The following is a 13918-nucleotide window of genomic DNA, read 5'->3' on the forward strand; positions in this document are numbered from 1 at the left end:
CCTGCTTCTCCTGGGGAGGCTGCCTGTGTACCCTCAGCTTTGTCCAGTTGGAAGTCCAAGACAGGGAAGGGGCCTGGAGGATCTGGGCGAGAGAGGCCAGGGGCCACTGGGCCTGCAGCGTGGAGGCCTGGGCAGAGTTGGCAGCACATGGCACTGCAGACCACAACCAACTGGTGATGGAAGGGGGGGATGACATCAGGCCCAGACTGGAACCACAGCTGTGCTGTCCCGGGTCATGAGGGGCTAAAGCTCTGGAACCTCATTTATGCCCACAGGCCTGGCTGCACGGGCTCATGACAGCGCCACCCAGTGGTAGACCAGGACTAGTGACTTGTCTGGAGCCCCTTCCAGGCTTTCATCCCCGCTCTGCAATGCATGCTGGGTGGGTATGGAATGGGGTGGACAAGGAGCCATGGAGAGGGCGTGGGCAGGGAAACACGAGGACTCTTAGGGGTGTTTTCCGGGGGAGAAGCCTCCAGTCCCCTGGGAAGTAACAATAAAAACCTGACAGGGAAGTTCTCTGCCTGTGGGACGGACTTCTTCATGTACATGGACTTGGGGACCACCACAGACTTCGGAATCATCTGTAATCTGGGAATGAGTGAAGGCTGAAGTACACAGCAGGCTTGTGAACATAGGCCCCTTGTTGGGTGCAGTCAATTCCAACTCATAGTGACCCTGCAAGACAGAATAGAACTACCCCATAGGGTTTCCTAGGCTGTAATCTTTATGGGGTCAGATTGCCAGCTCTTTTCTCCCTCAGAGCCACTGGGTGGGTTCAAACTCCCAACTTTTGGTTAGTGGCAGAGTGCTTAACCATTGCACCACTAGGGATCCTTAGGTCCCAGTGGTTGAGCAGAAATAGGCCTGGTTCCCTCGAAGCCCTGAGGTCCTGTTGGCTCTGAATCCTTAGTCTGCTGCATGAGCTGGTGGGAGCAGGGAGATGGCCAATGGCCTGCATATATGATGGGGGGGGCAGGGGTGTCCAGGGAGGTCTGCATAATCCAGAGAGCCACCGACTGCCAGGAGCAGCTCCTGCCTCCAGGCCGGCATGTCTAAGTGCGGGAGCACTCAGGCCTACAAATACTCTGCCCCCCACCCCCACCCCAGGGAGCTTTCCTCCCCAGTCAGGGCCTCTATCTCAGCCTTGCTTCCCCTCTGTCAGAGCAGTGCAGACCCAACCCCCAGGCTGGCCTCAGAGACCCATGTGGAGGTCACCTCAGCACCAGGGTGGGGAGGGCAGAGGAGGGGGACCACAGGCTTCCCCTTTGCCTGCAAACAGGAACGCTTGATGCTGATGAAAACTCCAGGATGTTGCGTCACTGTGGCTGGTCAGTTGATAGTGAGAGCTCGTCCACTCTGCCCTCCATTCTGCCCTGGGCACTCAGACAGGGGTAGGAGGGCTCCGGAGACTTCTTCCTTCAGGCCCTGACAGGAGAAGCCCATGGGCTTGCATAACCTGAGCTCGCCTGTTCCCCCTTCCTCTCTGTCTTCCTTCTCTTCTCTCCCTCCCTCCCTCTCTCCCTCTGCCTTCACCACTGAGTTGGAGTCACAAGTAGAGGGCTGCACCCTGACCCCTTCCCCCACTGTGTCTGCCTTCCTGGCTCCCATACTGAGCATGGAGTTCATCCTGGGCCTGGTGGGGAACAGCCTGGCGTTATTCATCTTCTGCTTCCACACACGGCCCTGGACATCCAACACGGTGTTGCTTCTCTGCCTGGTCATTGCTGACTTTCTCCTGATCGTCAACCTGCCCCTTCGTGTGGACTACTATTTGCTTCAAGAGATGTGGCGCTTCGGGGCCACTGCCTGTCAAATCAACCTCTTCATGATGTCCACCAACCGCACGGCCAGCATCGTCTTCCTCACGGCCATCGCGCTCAACCGCTATATGAAGGTGGTGTGGCCCCACCATGTGCTGAGCAGGGCCTCAGTGGGGACAGCCGCCTGGGTGTGCGGGGGGCTTTGGGGGGGCATCCTGCTCCTCAATGGGCACATGTTGCTGGCCATGAATTCCAACACCACCTGCCTCAGCTACCGGCTGGGCAAGAACTCCTCGGCCTCACTCCGCTGGCACCAGTCACTGTTTGTGCTGGAGTTCTTCCTGCCACTGGTGCTCATCCTCTTCACCATTGTGAGCATCTGGCAGACCATTTGGCGCCGCAACCTGGGGGGGCAGGCAGGCCCACAGAGGGCCATGCGCGTGCTGGCCACGGTGGTGGCAGTCTACACCATCTGCTTCCTGCCCAGCATCCTCTTTGGCATCATGTCCATAGCGGCCTTCCGGCTGCATGCCTGCCATGCCCTCAACATCTGCACGCAGCTCTTCCACGGCTCCTTGGCCTTCACCTACCTCAACAGCGTTCTGGACCCCGTGCTCTACTGCTTCTCCAGCCCCAACTTCCTCCGCCAGATGCGTGCCCTGCTGGGCCTCACCAGTGGCTGGGAAGGCTCCTCCAGCGACGAGACCACCTACCTGCCCTCCACCCGGCACCAGCGGCCCCTAAAAAGGCAGATGTGACAGCGAAGGGGAAGGTCACTCCCTGGACTGTGGCCAGTGTCGTGTGTCTCAACTAACTGGAAAAGGGGCATCTGCAGACCAGGAGCCAGGCTGAAGCAGTGGCAGGAAGCAGGAAGGTGGCAGAAGAGAAAAGGTCTTGGCCTTGCAAAGGGGTCAGCGTGTCCAGGATTCCCAGGGGGTAGGAAGGAGTGATGCCAGAAGAGACAGGCAGGGAGCTGTGGGGACTCATCAAAGGCCTGCACAGCTGCCCAGTCCTGGGAGCTAGGGCGTGATTACTGTGAGAGCTGCAACAGCCTTTAGAAATTGGACAGCTGTATTTTCTGTGATGGTCTCCAGTTTGTCCTAATAAATGTCCTTTTGAAAATGCAATCCTGTCTCAGCTGTTGTAAGGAAAAGGAAATCAATGTCTCTTGGTCCAGTCTGGGACTGGTGTCAGCAGGATTCCAGGTGAGCACCGGAAGGCAAAGGGGACCTTTGGGGATGGAGTGGGAACTGTTTAGCAGCCTCCTCCCCATAGGGCACTGTCCTTCCATGGAGCCCTTGGGAAGCCCTGGAGTGCCCTTAAACGCAGAGCTGCCTTCCTGGGGATGCCCCTGCTCCTCTCTGGCCCCACTCTATAATCCCTGAGGTCCTGCCCAAGGTGCCAGGGGAAGACTTGGGGATCTTCAGCCTTGGAGGCTATCTCCTCCATCCAGCCAGGTTCGTGGTTTGGCTCGGGCTCCCTTCCATGGCCCTCATCAGCCCCAAGTACCAACCCGAACTATGGTAGTAGTGGTGGCCACGGTGGTGCTGCCCCACTAGAACAGACCCATGTGAAGGCAGGGGCCCTGGAGTCACCAGAGCTGGTCTACAGTCCCCCTCAGCATCAAAGCCACCTTGCCTGCCTCAACCCTCTTCTGTTCTCTTCAGTGTTAGAGACCATAGGGCTGACCCATCCCCTGGCCTGGGTCCCCCATGCACAAGGTGTGTATCTGGCATGTGTCCATTTTGGGATAGGAGGGGTGGCCCTATTGTCCATAGGAGAAGTCACTCTTTGGCTGGTAACTCCTCTTAAGACAAATTTCTAAAAAAATCTGTGCAGACTCAGTCTGAATTTTTTACTCCCATCTCCTACCCCTAAACCAAAAAGATAAGCCAAACCCACTGCCATCGATTCCAACTCATAGCGACCCTATAGGACAGAGTAGAACTGCCCCATACGGTTTCCAAGGAGTGCCGGGGAGATTCAAACTGCCGACCTTTTGGTTACCAGACGACCAACTCTTAACCACCAGGGTTTCCTCTCCTACCCCAACTCTGGGAAAAAAAGAACTTTCTTTAATTTGGAGGTGCGGGGAAGACGGGCATAGCTGTCAAGACTTCCAAAGAGCTACTGAGATATCATAAAACCCCAAACATGTACCGCCTTAAGCCCTTTGTGTTCCTAGCCTGGGCGGCCTCAGAAGAATGAACACTCCCTCGACACACACCCCTCGCAGCTGGGGAAGACAGAAGGTGCTGGGACTGGATCTTGGCATCCAGTACAGGGTCTGATGAAGGGAAGCAAATCCCCTCTCCCCAACCCCCTTTGGAGTTTAATCCACTTAGTCCAGCCCTCTCGGGATGCTTACCCACATGGTAAAAACCCTCAAGAATGGAGGCAAAAGCCCAGGAGCAACCCCACAGTAACTAGTTTTTTCTGCAGATGGGAGAACAGCACTCCTGGTGGTCTAAGGCAAGTTGGAGGCAGGGTGAGTAAAGACCCCATTTCCTACCTTCTGGATCAAAACAGCATTTAGTCCCTGGGACGGGCTGCACCTATTCAGTGCAAATTTTGGGCGGTGCCTACCGTTTTCTCTCTTCTTTCTCCTAATAGAACCCCTGCCACCGTGAGGGAAGATGAAATGGTGTCCTTACGTTACTCCCAGAGACTCCCGTGTAGGGTGACGAGCAGGCAGGCTGGGCTGAAGAACCAGTGGTCGGTGATGTATCCAGTGTTTCCTGGGCACCCACCATGTGTTAGACACTGAGCTACAAAGGCAGTAGCTACTACCCTGCTCTTAAGCCACTCCCAGACAAGCCTGGGAGAGACAGACCTGCAAAGGGGTCACATGTACCCCAGTGTTACAAGTTACTTGAGCTGGTATTGCACCACAGAGGGGACAGAGGGTCAGAAGGGTTAACTCTGCCTGGGGTGCCTGGGAGGTGATCAGATGAGTCTGGAAGGATGAGGGGAGCAGAGGAGACACATGCCTGGCACAGGGAAGGGCAGGGATAAGAGCACAGAGCTGTGAGAAGACTCGGTGTACAGGGAACGGCTAGTTCAATAAGGCAAGAGAGGGCGCTGAGGTGCAGAGTTAAGAGAGGGCAGGAGAAGCAGGCTGGGCCCAGGCTGTGAAGGGCCACCATGCTAAGCCAAGGAGCCTTAAGACAAGGTGTCTAGGAAGTTGATTAAGACACTCAGCTTTGCATTTTGATTTTAGTCGGGCAATAGTGTGGATGAAGGATTGGCGAGAGGAGGGGATGTGGGAGATGACCTGGTTAGGAGACTGTCCATATTACAAGCAAGGGCCTAAATAAAGGCAGCAGCAGAGAGCACGAAGGGTCAGAAGGAGAAGCACGGGGTGACTGTGAATGGTGGGGTGGATGGTGACACACTGAGGATACAGGTGTTGGAACAGGTTTGGAGGAGAAGATAAAAAGCTCTTTCTGTGTTAGACAGGGTAGGGGAGGCTGGAGGGCCTCTAGGCAAATATGTACTATTGCACATTTAGGGCTGGAGATAGGAGTTCAGAATTTTCCCCTTATGAATGGCAGCTGCAGTTATGGGAATGGATGCTCATCACGGAGAGAGTGAAGAGGCCCAGGAACTGTCTTTAAAAGGCCATGCAAGTAAGAGGCAAGAGCCAGGGAAATGATCAGAAGAACCCTTTAAGTAGGAAGAAAATCAGAAATGGATCAAGAAAAAAGATAGAACATTAAAAAAAAAAAAAGTCATGGCAATCTCTTTGCCCAAGTAAAGAGATTGCTCATTAAAAACAAAACAACAATAACAACAAGATAGAATAAAGCCATCTTTCATCAAGGTAAAAGCCAAACACAAAACACCAAGACAGGCTGCAAAGTACACTGTGCAAGAACAGAGCATCTTCAGCAGAGCTTCCTAACTGCGTGCTGAGGAAAGCTGATCTGAAAAGCAGGGTGCGTATCCGACACCATCTGGCCAGGCACCTCCGAGAGAGACCCTGAATTAACACGGTACTTGTCTGGTACTACCAAAAAAAAAAGAGGTTTTCAAGAAGGGGTAGGTTGTCATTTGTATAAAATCTAATAATCTGCAAAACATGTTCTATATTGGTTATGGAGTCCTACATATATATTCACTGTATAAAAGCGTGCCTTGGGATGTTAAACCACCAAATGAAAGTGAGTACTTACCTCTGAGACGGAGGAAAATGGAAAGAAGTACACAGGTGGCTACCGCTATATCTGAACATACCTTCGTAAAAAGATCTGAAGAAATACATGTAATACCTGAGTGCCACTCAGCATTGCTCTTGTAGAGACTTACGGGGTCAGCGTAATGAAAAAAAGAAAAGTAATGTGATGCTCACAGCATCAAGTGCTCAAGGAAGTTCAGCCAGGATGACTAAAAATAGAGTATTGGCTATGGCAATTAAGAGGTCATTAGTGACTTTATCGACAGTGATTTCAGTGAGTGGGTGAGGGCAGGGGCAGAACGGAAGCCACAGAGTAGCAGAATGCATTGAGAACTATTAATGAGATTTGAACTAATGGAGAAAACTCTCCCCTCTTTCAACAAGTTTGCCAGTAAAGGGAGGTAAGACGATAGCTTCAGGTCAAAGTAATAGGGGAGTTGTTTTGGTAGTTTGATTGTCCTGTAGTTTTGTTGACTGGATGGAGAGATTTAAACATAGTGGTAGGAAGAGAAGGGAGAGGAGAGAGAGAAAGATGACGATGACAGAGCTATACCTGGCCCCGTTCTAAGCATTTTTACACATACTAACTTATTTAGTTCTATGGGGTAGATAATATCATCAACCTCATTTTACAGATGAGGAAACTGAGGTACTGGCCCAGGTCAGGACACACTACTCCAAGGCTCTGAGGTGGAGCAAGGGAAGGATCCAGTGCTTGGGTGGCGAGAGGGTCTGTCACCTCCTTAAACTAGGAAAATGGTACAGTAGGTCTTGGGATACAAGGGAAGAAAGCTGAAGAGACCATCAGACTAACACTGGCCTGGCCTATTACCTCCTGAAGTCCCTCAGAGACATGCAGGAGGGGTGGACCACCTGTCGCTGAGGGTGGGGTGTGCAGGCAGTGGGTCTCACAGTTCAGCCACAGCACCCAGTAAGGACAGCAAGAAAACAGGCATAACTTCCAGAAATTTATTGGAAACACGATACAAAGTGATTAGTAGATAGCATCTACTGACAGACGACAGTCTATACTGCAATATCACGCTCAGAAGTAGTTCCCCCGGGGAGACACTCATCACCACTTATGTGTGGTCTGGGCTGGTGTCTCTGGCAGGGAAACCAGAAAGCGTGTGGTGGCGGTGGGGGTGGGGTGGACAGAAAACTGGGACATGGCTTTCCTGTGGGGAATGGCAGGGGTGGGGCTCTAAATGGGTAAACTCCCCCAAAGGAAACTGTTAAGAATAAAGGCTTTCCCTTCCCTCCCCAAAGCGCTTTCACCTCTAGACAAGAGCAAAACAATACACAAAACCCAAGGAGGCAGCTCCTATCTCCCCTCACCGGAGCCGCAGGACAGCCATGGGGCATAAACCCCAAGATTGGATGGATATAGAGCAAATCAAGGCCACACTGACCCTGGGCCCGCTTGCCCTCTGACAGGCTCCTCACCTCTCCCCTGCTCTGTTCTGAGTCGCAGTGCGGGGTGATCCCTATAGGTTGCCTGACCCAGACCCCCAGGTTAGCTGCTTCCAGCAGGGTTTAGCTAACTTGAGGCACCAGCAGGAATCTGGAGGACAAGAGGGAGGGAGAAACCAGGTTATTTCTCCCGTCTCTGCCTCGGGTAATGTTTCCAACAATGACCATGTCTCCTCCAGGGCCCCAGCTCCCACCAGATACGCCCTCTGTGGTTCCAGGTTCTGCCCAGAGGTCCCTGGGCTCTGCTAACACGGCCTCCTCCCTGGGTCCCACCAGCCCTGGCACAGTGGCTGCTTTCTGTTCTTTCCCATCTCTGGGTTGCCCCTTGCTTCCCTGGTTGGCCTCTCAGCTCTTCCATCACCTGAGTTATGTGATTCTCTGGATTAAGATCCCTCTGTGTTAAATTCTTAAGAGTGGTTTCTTCCTCGTTGGACCCGGACTGATGCAAAGGCTAAAAGAAACTGGGCTGTGGACAAAGCGAGATTGTGAGAGGCACACTCAGACGTTTGAGTAGCACCTTCCCGCCTGTCCTCCCTGGTACCACCGGTGGGAAAGCAGGCTGGCCGGCACTGACCCAGGAGAGGGAGGGGCCTTGGAGAGCATGTGTCCTCACCCAAGGGAGGCCAGTGCCTCCCAGAGCACCCGGGTCTGCTGTGGGATGTGCAGTGTCTCTGCCTATGCACCCCAAATGCTCATGAACGGTAGTGACCTACCACTGACACGCAATGGTGGCATTGCGGTCTCAGAAAGAGGGTGCTGGAAAACCCTCTCAGCACCAACTGCTCAGAACAGCAAAGGCAAGTAACAGAGGCTCTTGGCATCTTTTCTCCAACCGCTATTCAGTCAGAATGTGAGGGGGCTTTTCAGAGATGAAGTGAGAGCATAAAATCTTAGTCAACATCATCTTCGTAGGAGGATGGGACTGCGGAACCAGAAGCTTTCACTCACAAGGTGAAGGACGAGTCTTCTTGACACATGTGGCTCAAAACGAGCTGGACTTTTCTCAGAACTAATTGTGAAGTGTGCCTGGGCCAGCCTCCCTATTCTTCCTGAAGGCCTGGCCCGGCCCTGATCTCCAAGTCTCCTAGGCCTGGGGGAGGGGGCCTCTACCAAAAGGCAGAGACAATGAGCTGGCAGCAGCATCCCTGGCAGCTGTTTCAATCATCAGCAGTCACCATTTAATGGGGTTAGGAGAGGAAAAGGCAAGGGAATAAACCCAAGACAATAAACCCAGGACAGGGCCACCAGAGAAAGCCAGAAAAGTCCTTTTTTTTAGAGGAGAAGCACACCGTGTGACATACGATGCAGAGGGCAAGATGCTTCCTCTCCTGGTGTCTTTGCTGAGGGGTCTTTCCATGGGAACCCTGTGGGGATGCCTGCCCCATCTACCCATCTCACTGAGTGCCTCAGCCAGGCCCCACCCTCAGGGGCCCAAGCCAAGACCCAGTATAGCTTGAAGAGTTGGCAGTGGTGGGAATGCCCCCAGCCACCCCCACAGAATCCTAAGATGGGAACTGACTCCTCCTCAGAAGAGAAGCCTTGATGACTGCAAAATGGTAAGAGAGAAAGACAGCTCAAGTTCTGAGCATCGCCCTAAGCCAACACACATCACATTCCAGCCTCAGAGGACATGGACACCTGGAGTGTCATTGTCACTTCAGTGATAGCTCTCTCTCCCTAGGGGTTTAGTTCAACTGTAGCCACCCTGTCTTGCAACTCCTGGCTGTGTATGTGGCACCTGATATCAGCCACCCAGCTGCCTCCGGCTACAGACCCCTAAGACGGCTTGGAGGCCTGACTCCAGTTGTGTTCATGGTGCTGTGACCCTGTGCCCTGCAGTCGGATCCAGCCCACGGGGAGGGGCGAGGAGTGGCCAGACACCTATTTGCTTGGGAGCTAATCAGGCACTGAGTTATTCCTACCCTTGCAGCTGTGTGCACGGAGCAGCCGAGCAGCCAGCTGTGATACCACCCAGTGCTGGAGCCAAGGGCAGATGGGAGAGCCCAAGCCAGTGGACACAGGAGCAGGCAGGTCTCCTGGGACCCCGGAGCACTTGCTCACAGAAGGGTTTGGGCTGGAGAAGTGGGGTCTCACAGTGTCACAAACACAGACTTACACCTGCACTCACAGTTCCCTCGCCCCACCCCTCCTCAGCCAAACAGGTTCTATCTGCTTAAAATAAAACCAGGTGATCTGTGACCTGAGGTAGGCCCCATCCGGCTGCAGTTCCGGTCAGCTGGTTTGGCTGTAAAGAGTAGAGCGATAAGCAAACGGCTTGTCACAGTGATACACACGCTTGGCAAAGTTCGCACACCTGCTCTTGCTGGAGCTGTCTGGGACCGAGCAGAACTCTAGGGTCTCCAGCAACAAAATACAGATGAATAGAAAGGGTCTGCAGGCTTACCAAAGACCACCTTCTTATCTTTTGTCAGAACCTCAGGCTCAGACACCTTGGAGTGGTGGGGGAGGGAGATCAAAGACGAGGCTGGGGGTGCAGAGCCAAATCTCCCCCTTAAAACACAAAAAAATGATGAAGCCTATTGAGGAACGGCCAGGTGACGGACATAGCAAGGACAGGGATGATACCATGAACTGCATGAACACTGGCACATTTCTTAAGAAAAACCCACTCAGAAGACGCCATGTCCCTCCTGTACACAATTATACAGCTTAAAACAGAGCGGAGCTGACGCATGCAGGGCAGCAGCGCTCTGAGCTCACACTGCCCCAGGAGCAGCTGTTCCCGGAGGGTGGGGTGCTGGAGGAGGGAGGAGGCGAGCGGCTCCCTCCTCCCCTCAGTTCTCAAGCATGTCCCACTCTGGGACAGTGAGGTCTCTGAGAGGAAAGCAAGGGGACACTGATTCACACGTGGAGGCGCGGCTTTTGGAACGTGCATCCTACAGTTTCTTCCCCTGCCCCATCGAGTCTCCATGGGGTGCACGTGGAGGTCTCCCACCGAAATATACCAGGAATGGGGCTGCCTCCTTCCCAGGCACAGCTGTGAACGTCAGCAGGACAGTGTAGCAAGTCTTGGATTATAGGATAGAACAGGGACAGCTCAGTCTGACACACAGCACGTGAGTTCTGGAAAAGGGAAGAAACAGGGTCAAGGTTAAAAGAGTTCCTAAGTTGGAGGGGCTACCACCTGTCTGTCAGTCTGCCGCACTGTGGTGGCTTGCGTGTTGCTGTGATACTGGAAGCTAGGCCATCAGTATTTCAAATACCAGCAGGGTCCCCCATCGTGGACAAGTTTCAGTAGAGCTTCCACACTAAGACTAGGAAGAAAGGCCTAGTGATCTGCTCCTGAAAATCGGCCAGTGAAAACCCTATGATCACGACAGAACACTGTTCCATGTAGTACTGGAAGACAAGTCCTCCAGGTTGAAAGGCACTCAAAATACACAGTGGTGCCAACCATCGATTTGTGCATGCCAACACTGGGGAAGATGGAGCAGAGCTGGGCACTGTTTCATTCTGTTGTACGTGGGGGTCACCACAAGCTGCAGCTGGCCCAACAGCAACTAACAACAACACGTTGGAGGGAAGATGAGAGGAAGGATGGGACTGGCCCTCCCACCAATATCACAACCTTCAGGGAAAGAAGGTAGGGCATTATCTCAAGTAAAAAAGCACAGGATGCAACTTAAGGCTAGGCTAAAGGGAAAGTTTAACTGAGGCCAAGAAAATATATGAATGATACTGAAGTATCTTAAAAGCTGTGTATGCGAAAGCAGGCTTCTCACATTAAGTGCCCGCGGGCTTGTTAAGCAGGTATCAGGGAACTTCTCCCACCGGGTACTAAGGGACCGGGAACACGATGAGCGCCGAGAAGGCATGACCTTGTCTGTGATAATCACAGTTACTCATAAGGATGTGGGCACACAGAGGCTGTGAGCCAGGGCTTCGAACCGGTTCACTCTGGTTAGAACCCCTGCTAAGAATTTGCATCTCCACCCCAGATACATTGAATCAGAAGCTACAGTTTAACAAGCTCCCCGGGTGATTCTTATGTCTGATAAAGTTTGAGAACCACTGCTCTACTGGTGGTTCTCAGCATTGGTCCCTAACCAGCAGCGTTAGAAATGCGAATTCTCAGCAGGGGTTCTAACCGCAACAAAGCGGTTCGAAGCCCTGCTATGAACACATTTTTCTGTAGTGGAGGGCTGAACCTCCCAAACTCAAATGCCCACAGTATCAGCCACTCACATCAGTGAGAACCGTTCCTACGCCCCTCATCTCTACCTCCTCCACTTCCTCAAAGACCTTCAACTCTCCTGCCCTAGAACTGGGCACGTAGAGACTCTAAACAGAAATGAGCAAATGAAAAGCAGAAGTGGCCTGCAAGCCGTATCACTTCCATCTTGTATTACTCAGTAGGTTGTGAAGCCTTTTACTTGGTTATTAGGAAGTGGCTAGGTGGGCAGCGGGGGCTGTTTCCTGGGATGGGACAAGATACCCTGGCCAAGGCTGGTGCCCAGAGAGGCAGGACTGCCACTCAGATCTGCCCTCCCACTCTTTGCCACGCAGGCCACTCTGTAACCGGAAGAGGAAACAGTGACACTCGCCCCCGCAGCCTCCACCCACCCTGAAGACAGTCCTGCAGATGGAGTAGGGCTGTGCCTTCATTTAATGAATATCGGATATATAACGCACATAGCCTGATACCTGCAGATGCTCAACAAATGTGTTAGAGAGAAACTGAGATAAATTCAATTTAGTACAGGTAGCCCCCAATTTACGACATATTTGAGTTAATGACGAACCACACTTACGACTGTCTTTTTTAAAATTATCTTTAGTAATGTGTACAATATATAATGTTACAGCACGTAATTTGCCGACGTTATCATTCTCAGAGGTTCACTGGCAGATGTTCAAAGGCAAATAAAGATCGAATTTATAAAGATACTGACGATAAAACACAATAATAATGAAAACCAAAAAAAAGACAAACAGGTATTCGACTTACGTCAGAACCCACTTACGACGGAGTCATCAGAATGGAACCTCATTGTATGTCGGGACTACCTGTGATCCAGCTAACCTCTGCTTTACTGAACCTACTGCGGGTTACATGTCATTTAACCTTCACCAGAACCTTGTGGTCCAGAAAGGCTAGGAACTTGCTTAAGGTAAAAGACTAAGTTGAGAAGTCGGGATTTGAACCCAGATCTTCTTAATTTTGGTGGAATTGTTCCTACTACACCAAGCTGCCACCGTCAGGACCATTCAACACCCAACCCAGTGTTCTGCGGACACAGTGGCCCAGGAAGCCACCAAAGACAGCATACTCTTCAGTGTCTGAATTAAGGGATGCCTATGTGTCAAAAGGGCCCTGGTGGTGCGGTGGTTAAGTATTTGGCTGCTAACCAAAAGCTTGGCAGTTTGAATCCACCAGCCACTCCCCGGAAACCCTATGGGGCAGCTCTACTCTGTCCCATGGGGTCACTGTGAGTTGGAATCGACTTGGCAGCGATGGGCTTGGTGTTGGGGATATGTCAAAACCTCTCAGAAGTATCTCTCTCTCTCTTTTCTTGGTTGGAGGCATGAGGGGCTATGTCACTCACCTGTTTGTCCTAACTCCTATGGAATTAAACTGCCCTCCAGAAAGCCATTTATAGTAGTTAGTTCCCAAAGTTTCTGACCAGCCATGTTAATATGTGCTTTCCTTGACTTGTTCGAAACTTACCTGCTCAAGTAGGTAGGTTGTTACTGTGGTAAGCCACAATGATCCTATCACACAATCACTTGGGTGGGAGTTACAAGACCACGGCTATAAATGCCACACACAAAAGTAATTAATCCACCACAACACTCCATTCAGGGCAAGGGGAATAGAGCTCAAGCAGAAAGCTGGTGTCCAATTGGGCTGAGGAGGCACAGGTCAGAGTTAGAGGCTGCCAGAGCACCTGGAAATTCAGAGGGAAGATCCTGCAAAGGAAGAAGACACAAAAGGGAGAGAGGCCCCAAATCTACATACAAATTCCCCCTCAAATCATCAGCTGATTTCTGAACTCCACATGCAGTGTAAGACTCCAAGGAGCCCAGTGGAAAACGTTAGTTCCTGGAAGGCTGAAAGAACAGGGCAGAGACTTCAGTGGCTGTCCAACGCTGGGAAGGCAGAATTCAAAGTTCAAGTTCTGCCAAGTTACAGAGCCTTAGTATAAACACCTTATCTTTCCACTGGAATTCCAGAAGCACTATGCCTTAGGAGTAAGGACCATGTCCCAGGACTAAGTGCTATGCCTTGGGACTAAGAACAAACTGAAACAGACCAGTCCTTATAAACCCTTAAACCAAGTCTCCACAGAATTGAGGTAATCTGCCAGTAATTTAACTGCCTTTAGAACAAAAAACACTCTTCAGAGAAAAGTGATAAAACTCAGGGTCTCTATAACTTATTATCAACAGTGACTAGTACTCAACAAAAAATTATTAGACAGAGGAAACAGGGAAATGTGACCCGTAATCAAGAGCAAAAACAGACAGTAAAAGAAGATTGAAG

The 13918-nt window shown here is 51.8% G+C and overlaps 2 protein-coding genes across 2 annotated transcripts in view; one reads left to right on the top strand and one right to left on the bottom strand.

Moving 5' to 3' along the window:
* Positions 1-1442: 1442 nt before the first annotated feature.
* Positions 1443-2882, top strand: OXER1 (oxoeicosanoid receptor 1). The gene has a single exon (XM_049870636.1). It carries the CDS (start codon positions 1445-1447, stop codon positions 2519-2521), a length of 1077 nt encoding a protein of 358 aa, XP_049726593.1. The 5' UTR covers positions 1443-1444; the 3' UTR covers positions 2522-2882.
* Positions 2883-6908: 4026 nt separating this feature from the next.
* Positions 6909-13918, bottom strand: part of MTA3 (metastasis associated 1 family member 3) — a 201617-nt gene continuing 194607 nt past the window's right edge. The window contains exon 17 of the mRNA XM_049870635.1: positions 6909-10497. Within this exon, the coding sequence (XP_049726592.1) occupies positions 10472-10497 (26 nt within the window). The 3' untranslated portion in view covers positions 6909-10471. The remainder of the gene's footprint in view (positions 10498-13918) is intronic.

This window comes from Elephas maximus, chromosome 26 (genome assembly GCF_024166365.1).
Source record: "Elephas maximus indicus isolate mEleMax1 chromosome 26, mEleMax1 primary haplotype, whole genome shotgun sequence".
NCBI classification, from domain to species: Eukaryota; Metazoa; Chordata; class Mammalia; order Proboscidea; family Elephantidae; genus Elephas; species Elephas maximus.